This window comes from Ziziphus jujuba, chromosome 3, assembly GCF_031755915.1.
Source record: "Ziziphus jujuba cultivar Dongzao chromosome 3, ASM3175591v1".
NCBI classification, from domain to species: Eukaryota; Viridiplantae; Streptophyta; class Magnoliopsida; order Rosales; family Rhamnaceae; genus Ziziphus; species Ziziphus jujuba.
The window spans coordinates 13246861-13256391 of NC_083381.1; the positions used below are offsets into that span (position 1 = coordinate 13246861).

Consider the following 9531-nt stretch of genomic DNA (forward strand, 5'->3'; position numbering starts at 1 on the left):
TTCATGCTATTATGGCTCTATTTTTTTATGCGAATGTGTTATTTTATATCACATATATTGGTTGTTCATGGTTCAGGAGAAGTTTCATTTGGCTTTCCCTAAATATTGCTTAATGGGACTTTCCTAGATTGGACCACTTTGAAATTCTAGGAGGGTTCTCGGAACGGGTCATATGAATATATTTCTAACATATCAAAATTGTTTATATATATATATATATATATATATCGATATGCGTACATATTTATAATATATAATAGTTGATTTTGCTATAATAGATGTTGTTATCCACATCATGATATGTGTTACCATCCAGTTATATGTAATTCCAAATAAAATATTCTGTGAGTTACATATAATTAGATACAAGTGTCCATTATAATATACGCGACTATGCAGTATCCATCACACACACAAATATAGGTTTTTTCTTATCTAGGACAATTTGTCTGGGATTTATTCAAGAAAATGCTTCTCTACATGAGGCATTATACAAATCATTGCATACTTCATTACAAGTGGATATGTGTTTTTTAAAACAAAAATATCCTAGATGAAGAAAAAGCTATATATATATATAGTTAATTACACTTTGAAACCTTCACTTTTAAGATTTTGTAATTCAGGCTCATTACCTTTAGACTTAGCAATATAGGCTCTTGATTTTTCAATTTATTACAATTTAGAGTATGTTTGACTTTGACTATAAAGTGTAACTTTTGTCATATGACTGATATTAATTTTCAAAATAGAAGATATATATTAAAGGGGCAAATTATCAAAACTTTAACATTTTACGCTTTGTTATCCTTTATTTTTTTTTTTAACAAAAAAAAAATTAGTGCAAGTTACCTGGCTAGTATTAAAGTCTATCAAATTTTATACTTTAAAATACTAAAAATGTAGATTTTTAAAATTAATTTTAAAATTTTATACTTTAATATATTTTCGTTTGAAATTTAATATAGTTTAATATCAATCACATGTGATACTTATTAAACTTTAGTAAAAAGTAAATACGTCCACATTACAACAAATTGAAAAACCAAGTGTTTAATTGTTGAGTGGAAATTTAAAAATTTAAATTGCAAGACTCTAAAGTCAAATATATAAAAATGCAATTAATCTATACATATTTATGGCTCATACAATAAATATACTTTTCTAATAGTATTTCATGTGTTAGTATAGTATATCAAGATTAGTTGAAATTATCATTTCATACAAAAATTTAAGATAATAAGAGATGGACTATCATTTGTTTATATTTTTATTTTAATATTCTCCGTCACATATATGTCAGTATTCTTTTATCTCATTTTTTATGTCATATCTATTACTAAATTAAAGGTCACAGTGGCAGCTCAAATGGCTGGCACGCCACAACCCACACTGAATGCGGGGTTCGATCCTTGGGTGGGGTGCCTAGGGCATCAAAAAATAATAATAATAAAAAAAGAAAAAATCCATTACTAAATTAAATTATTATTTTTTTAAAAAATTTAAATTAATAAAAAATAGACTATCATTTTTTTTATTTTTTTATAATATTATTTCTTTCAAAAATTTAAAATAATAATAGAACTATCATTTATTTTATATATATTTTTTTTTTATATTCTCCTTCACATATATATCAGTATTTTTTTAGCTCATTTTTTATGTTCTGTTATTTATCAAATTAAATTATTACTTCATCAAAAATTTAAATTAATAAAAACTAAACTATCATTTCTTTTATATTTGTTTATAACATTTTCCCTCGCTTATTTTAGATTGCACCCACATATTGAAATTTTAAATTATTGATAGATTAAATAAGAAGAAAAGTATTTTTTTTTTAAAGAAATAAAATATCTCTTAGTCTTTATCTTCTCACTCCCATGTAAATGATTATTTAGCATTTATTATTTCGTGTCAAATTTATCGCTTTTTTATCTTTTTGCTTTGCGTGACGTTTGACAAACACTTGTTTAATTAAGTTCGTTGGACAGCTGATTAGGAAAAAATAAAATAAAATTCTTTTGACAGCTAGCCGATCGCCTTGAGCAAGCAACTTAAAATTTTTTGAAATTTTAACATTTATAAATTGTTATATTTCCATATACATTAAAACCGGATAAACAAATTGTCTGGCTAAATAAATAAAGTTATCCGGTTTCCATTAGATTAGTATACTAAATAAATAACTTTTTTAAATGTATAATATTATAAATTTTTTTAAAAATTCTTTAAGACTCATAAATCCATTACTAAATTAAATTATTATTTTTTTAAAAAATTTAAATTAATAAAAAATAGACTATCATTTTTTTTATTTTTTTATAATATTATTTCTTTCAAAAATTTAAAATAATAATAGAACTATCATTTATTTTATATATATATTTTTTTTTATATTCTCCTTCACATATATATCAGTATTTTTTTAGCTCATTTTTTATGTTCTGTTATTTATCAAATTAAATTATTACTTCATCAAAAATTTAAATTAATAAAAACTAAACTATCATTTCTTTTATATTTGTTTATAACATTTTCCCTCGCTTATTTTAGATTGCACCCACATATTGAAATTTTAAATTATTGATAGATTAAATAAGAAGAAAAGTATTTTTTTTTTAAAGAAATAAAATATCTCTTAGTCTTTATCTTCTCACTCCCATGTAAATGATTATTTAGCATTTATTATTTCGTGTCAAATTTATCGCTTTTTTATCTTTTTGCTTTGCGTGACGTTTGACAAACACTTGTTTAATTAAGTTCGTTGGACAGCTGATTAGGAAAAAATAAAATAAAATTCTTTTGACAGCTAGCCGATCGCCTTGAGCAAGCAACTTAAAATTTTTTGAAATTTTAACATTTATAAATTGTTATATTTCCATATACATTAAAACCGGATAAACAAATTGTCTGGCTAAATAAATAAAGTTATCCGGTTTCCATTAGATTAGTATACTAAATAAATAACTTTTTTAAATGTATAATATTATAAATTTTTTTAAAAATTCTTTAAGACTCATCAGATGTATAAATTAATAATTTATTAAATTTGTATGAAAAACTTATATATAAACATCTACAATACATGTGAAGAAAATTTTACTTAATTAGTCTTTTTTTTTTTTCCAATTTTGCTTTCTTTTTTCTGATAAAATATGCATATAAAGTTTTTTACTTCTTCTTTGTACCTAAACCAAAGTTTGGTCTTATTTTTATTATTTGTTATGCATACATCAAATTTGACATAGTTTTTCCATTTTGTAGCAACTAATCGTTTAAAGTTGCTATAATATAAAAGGCACATTTTGAAAAACCAATTAGTAAAAAACAATTGCCACGTGGATTATCATCATCAATAATGGTATTTATTGCTTCTCGATTAAATATAATATTAATTTTTATCTATGTACATATTAATTTTTTACTGCATTTATTATTATTTTTATTTATAAGTAATAAATATTTATTTTCGGTAAATAGAGATAAATATATATATATATATATATATATATATTTATATTGGTAAATTTAAACTTAACTTTTCAAAAAAAACATATATATAAAAAAATTTTAAAATTAATAAATAGTCATTTATTGCTAAGCGGATTGTCCCTTTCAATTAATAACTATTGAGAGTGCCATGAGTACTATAGAACTTTTACTGTGTAATCAATTAATCAATTAAACTTACTTTTTTCCTCATTTCCATTTCAACTAGATTACATGTACAAATCTTAAAAGTTTGCCTACATATATATATAAAGAATGAAATTGCAAGAACAACGAAATTTAATGGGCTGTTTTATAATTTTATAAAACACAAATGCAAAATTTTGTAAAGCAAAGGGGGGTTGTTAGCTAAATGATATAAGTATTCCTTTCCTTTGACTTAGAAGTTCCGATCAAATCAAGAACAATTTCAAAAAATTATAGAATATACATATAGGGGTCGACTACATATACAATTACAATATTTATATTATAAGCTTTCAGGAGTTTTGTTTAATTGCCTTTCCGACCAAGTCCAACACGACTTAGACATCAATATTAGACCATTATTCGATCTCCTTCCTTCGCCTCTCTCCTGCCCAAGAAAAATGGAAAATCCTTCTTCTTCCAACTCCATTAAAACTTATGATGTGTTCTTGAGTTTTAGAGGTGAAGACACCCGAAGCAGTTTCACAGGTTATCTCTATCATGCTTTGAGCCAAAGAGGAATTCTCACCTTCAGGGATGATGAAATGCTTGAGAGAGGCGAAGACGTTTTCTCAACATTGTTGAAAGCGATCGAAGAATCAGAGTGCTCCCTTGTCATTCTCTCGAAAAACTATGCTTCTTCAATTTGGTGTTTGGATGAACTTGTAAAGATTGTTGAATGCATGAAAGACTCTAGAAAGTTGATTTTTCCAATTTTCTATCATGTCAAACCATCTGATGTACGGCACCAGAAAGGAAGTTTTGGAGAAGCATTCCGGAGACACGAAGAACGTTTTAGGTCCAACTTGGAAAAGGTGCAAAGATGGAGGATTGCATTAACAATAATCGCAGATATAGCTGGATATCATATACACCGTGGAGGGTAAACATTTCAATTAATTAACTTTTTTGTCTTATATATTTAAGAGTAATTGGTTGATTCTATCTTAAGAAAATCTTATATGTATCACATATAATCTAATAATAATAATAACACTAGGAGCATTAACTTTTTAGGTGCCTTCAAACTGATCGTTTTAGTTATTTTTGTTTAGAACAAATTACTTGTGGTTTATTATACAGTATTCACTTTTTTGTCCTTCCAATTTTTTTTTTTTTTTTTTTTCCGCCCCATATCTTGTGAGTGAAGGGGATTTGTATCCACTGGAAAAAATAATAATTTCGCCGTCAGACTGTTCCTGCAGTACTTAACCTTACTGTCAAATTAGTTTGGTCATGTCCCGTGTTAATGAACAAGTTAGTCTATACATAATTAGATCTTCTATTGTCTGGTTTTTATGGTAGAGAAATTGTGGAAACTTTGAAAAATCTTCAAAACACTTAAATTTTGCTAAGTGTTTTTGAACATATGAAAGCTACATTAATTTGATTTCCCTAATGCTAGGTACCATGCATATCACTTTATACAGTAATCTTAACCTTATTTAAGGGGCGTGCTCTGTAACAACAGAGATGTATATATATTTATATATAAAGTGCTTTATGGTTAAAAATTTTGACATATGATCTATATATGCAAGTCGAAATTTTTAATTCTTTCATCTTAATACGGCTCATATTTGTGTCAATGGATCATGCGCTAATAACATATTTATAAATAAAGTGTGCTACAAACATCAAGCATCCATTTCACCTATTTTAATTTGAGTGAATAGGTATTTCAATGACTATATCTATTTAAATTTATTATTTTAGCTAAATGTATCCTAGTCTATGAGATTTTCATTGGGCTAAATTTACTCTTTATTAAATTTAGTTTAGTTAATTGTGGAGAGAATTTTAAAAACTCTATTGTTGTAATTTGAAGTGATCCAGAATGGAAAATCATACAAGAAGTAACAGAGTTAATATGGAAAAGAGTTTCTGATGTTGTAGAGACAAAAACTTCACTTATCAAGAAAGAAAAAGCAGCCAAGAGATCAAACAAAAACGTTCAAGAGATAAAAGCTGTAGATGTAGAGCGCTTACCCGGAATGGATTCGCTTGTAAATGATTTTCATTCATCTCTTTGTGAATCTTTGGCCAATGTTCGTTTTATTGGAATTTGTGGGATAAGTGGAATTGGCAAGACAACTCTTGCTGAAGTTTATTACCGATCGATATCCAACAATTTTCAATATAAGAGCTTCCTTAGAAATGTGAAAAATGTTTGTGAAAAGAAGGAGAACATTAATGGTCTTGTCTACTTGCAAACACAACTTCTTTCAGACATTTTAGAAGAAAAGTTTACAATAGCGGATGTTCGTAGTGGCATGGACATGATAAAGAGTAGTTTGTACGATAAGAAAGTTCTCATTGTTCTTGATGATGTGGACACATTGGACCAACTGAAGGTATTAGCTAAGAAAGCTACTTGGTTTGGTTCAGGGAGCATAGTCATTGTAACAACTAAAGATGAAAGTTTGCTAGCAAGAACGTATGAAGAACGTATAATTTACAGAGTCGAGCAATTAAAGGATAGAGAAGCTCTTCAACTTTTTTCATGGAAATCATTCGAGAATCGTAATCCTTCACGAGGTTATGGCGTTCTATCTAGACAAATGATAGAATATGCCAATGGTGTTCCATTAACCCTTGAAGTTTTAGGTTCCTTTTTATGGACCAAAGATGAAAGTAAATGGACAAGTACGTTGGATAGGCTGAGAGAGTACCATCCAAGAAACTTGAGGATTGTTGATATACTTCAAATATGCTTTGATGAACTGAAGGAACTAGAGAAGCATATTTTCCTGGATATTGCATATTTCTTCAATGGATGTCAAAAAGATTATGTTACCAAAATTATGGAAGAAAGTGGCTTCTCTGCTGAAAGTGGGATAATAGTTCTTAATCGTAAGTCTCTCTTGAGAATTGATGAAAACACACTTTGGATGCACGAGTTATTACAAGAGATGGGGAGGGAAATTGTTCGAAAAGAATGCCAGAAGGAACCAGAAGGACGAAGCAGGCTATGGGATGTGCATTATTGTCCATAATTTGGAGCATAAAATGGTAAGAACTAAGTTAAGGTACCAATTTAATTATAGCGTTGTCTCTTATATCCTGCTCTCTTCTTTGCTGCCATGTATTTTGCTTATGCATATTATTTCAATCTTAATTTGTTAGGGAACAATCTTGGTCGAAGCAATAGTAACCTCTTAAATTATAAGGTAATATACATACATCTACAAAGAATTTTTCAAGCTAATAAATGTCACATTCTCTTATCTTTTAAAAACAAATTACTTACCAAGAGTTTATCAACCTGCTTACATATATAGCTTGAATTTTCTCATTGAATTTCTTTCCTGAATGTATAATGTGATAGACATAACAAAGGAGAAGGTCCTGATCTAAGAGAAGCTTGAAAGTGAATTTTGGATCTATCCAACATTCCTATCAAGAAACTCTCAACATAGACTAGCATCTTCAAGACCTGCATTCAACAAAATCTCTGCTTTCGGTTCCAGTTCATGCGCTTAGCTTGTGCATGTCTCCTGGTTTTTCTGTCTTAGATATTTATCACAAAATCAGGCAACAATATTGCAAGTTTGTTGGTAAAAAAATATCTTTGGTATTTTGTCAAATTATTTGTAGCTTGGACGTTAAGGAATTTGTTATTCTTGTTGTGTTACTGTAATAGGGCGTAAAGAGTTTGACTAGGTAGAGACTTTTAGATTGTTGTGTCTTATGCTTTTATAAGGAATGTATTAAACTAGCTGGTTTTTAGCCAACTATGGTTTGGAAACTAGCTTAGGATTTCTTTTTCTTGAGAATATTGCTCCTGCAGGAGTTGGAAATTTCCATTGGAGAAGATTGTATGACAATTTCTAGCTCCCTTAGGGAAATCATCAGCTTTAAATCCTGTACAGAGACAAACAAAACTACAAGCCCTTATTGAAATTATGTTGTGCTTGTGGATGACTATAACAAACAATTATGGATTTATAGTCCTAAAACTGAAGTTCAAGTTTTCATTGAACTCAAGGCTCTTGTAGAAAATCAAGATAACAGATGAATTAAAAGAAATTTAATACTGCTCCCAGATGCATTAACAAAATTGTTGACACTGGGTGAAAACAGGGGCACATCATTGAAAAAAAAAAAAAAAAAAAAAAAACAAGTAATAACAATAATGATTAAAAAAAAAATAATCACACTACTAAGCACATTTCAACACCACAAATTCATATGAATCCTATAGGACCCTGAACGTCAATTTAGTCCTTTCTTTAAAAAATATTATTAAATAGATTTCCGACAAATATGACATGGAAGTTTCTGTTACTTGGTTCATGCTCTTCCATGTTATAATTACAATGTCACCTCTAATTAACATAGTTTCAAAAAAAAAAAAAAAGAAAAAAAAAACTGAGTAAAATATCTCTTAATGATGAAAAGATATTTCAAATATGACATCCCATTATCAATTTTGCTAGAAATAGATTTTCCACCTTGTAAAAAACGAGGAATATATGGTTTGGTGTTGTGTTGTTTAAAGTGGTAAATATGGAAGTTTTGGGTAGCTAGCCGTTTTTGAGTGGTTTGGTATGAGCGGAGTAGTTGGGTGGTCTGAATTATGGACATGGAAGTCAGATATGGCCATATGATGATATAAGCCTGCCTTTTGACCGTTTGGCATAAGGTTTGGATAAGAAGCAATCTCTGCAGTTTCAGTACCACAGCAAAATTGTTGTTGATATACATTCTGTGCTCCTCATGAGTGCAAAATGCCTTGGGATTTATTAATCCCCCCACCCCACCACACGCGCTTGATTTTTTGGTAAATAAAAAATGAGGCACCTGGTAATTTATCGGCCCAAAACCCTTTAGGACAGTATACCATTGCTAACCTGTTTTTCTAACCCAGTGGAAAGTCCAGAACTACTGATATATAGCATTTGTAGCCCCTTCCCTCATAGCGTTTATTGCAAGTGGACTACATCACAAGACACAAATGAAGCTTACCAGGATCAAATCTACAAGGTGATGGGACGATCTGCTTCTTTCCATTTGCTCCACCCTGAGTGTAAGTCTACATTTTATTTACCCCTCTGACTATACTATTTTTTGCACTTTAAACTACAAAAAAACTTTCACCTTGCCCTAAGTTAAGTTTAACCATGCACTTTAGTTTTCATGAATTTTTAATCTTACACAACTAATTTAATTCTGTTTAGAGAACTTCTTTATTTTATTTTACTTTTCTGCCTTGTACATGACTAATTTTATTAAACTTGTTAGCTATCAGACTAAACCTATAGGAAAATAACAGTCAAGGGGATAATATGAGGTATTATTTATTTTTAATTTTTTTTTTTTTTGAATAAAAGAATATCAGGTGTTATTTAGTTTGGAGGTTAAATACACAAAATGATATATGTAGTACATGAGGTAAAATTATCAAAAAAAAAAAAAAAAAAAAAAAAAAGGCCTTGGATTCCCCCAAAGACAAATGGGCTTTGCTTGGTGTAGCAAGTAAATTCAACAAAAATGTGTGGGCCTTCCGCTTGAATGTATAATTATACGGGTAGTTGCTAGAAAGACATGATGTATTGGGACACCAAGAAGAAACCCGGCCCAACTTCTCAGCCCGCCCGCTTCCATAGGACAATATCATGGCAACGTCGACGTAAGTGGTCATACATGTAAATCTGGTTCGTTAAAAGTTTCATGCATGCCTCCAACATTTTCTCTGTCGTCTCCATAAATTTTAACCATATCTTCTGTCGAGAAAGTTGGGCTCTGATTCATCTTTCAAGGTGTTGAAGAAAAATATTATCTAGTATTTTGTGCACTGTTTTGAGGAAAATAAGAATGAATTTTTAATAT

The 9531-nt window shown here is 29.0% G+C and overlaps 1 protein-coding gene across 2 annotated transcripts; it reads left to right on the plus strand.

The window, feature by feature from the left end:
- Positions 1 to 3979: 3979 nt before the first annotated feature.
- On the plus strand, positions 3980 to 7628 carry LOC112492205 (disease resistance protein RUN1-like). Of its 2 annotated transcripts, XR_009638396.1 has the most exons (4): positions 3981 to 4582; positions 5528 to 6711; positions 6826 to 6869; positions 7028 to 7628. XR_009638396.1 is itself a non-coding variant. In XM_060815975.1 (3 exons), exons 1-2 carry the CDS (start codon positions 4101 to 4103, stop codon positions 6693 to 6695), a joined length of 1650 nt encoding a protein of 549 aa, XP_060671958.1. In that variant the 5' UTR covers positions 3980 to 4100; the 3' UTR covers positions 6696 to 6711; positions 7028 to 7628. The 2 variants fall into 2 exon arrangements, 1 of the variants encoding a protein (XP_060671958.1); XM_060815975.1 differs by lacking the exon at positions 6826 to 6869 and having other exon boundaries at positions 3980 to 4582.
- The last annotated feature ends 1903 nt before the right edge of the window (positions 7629 to 9531 follow it).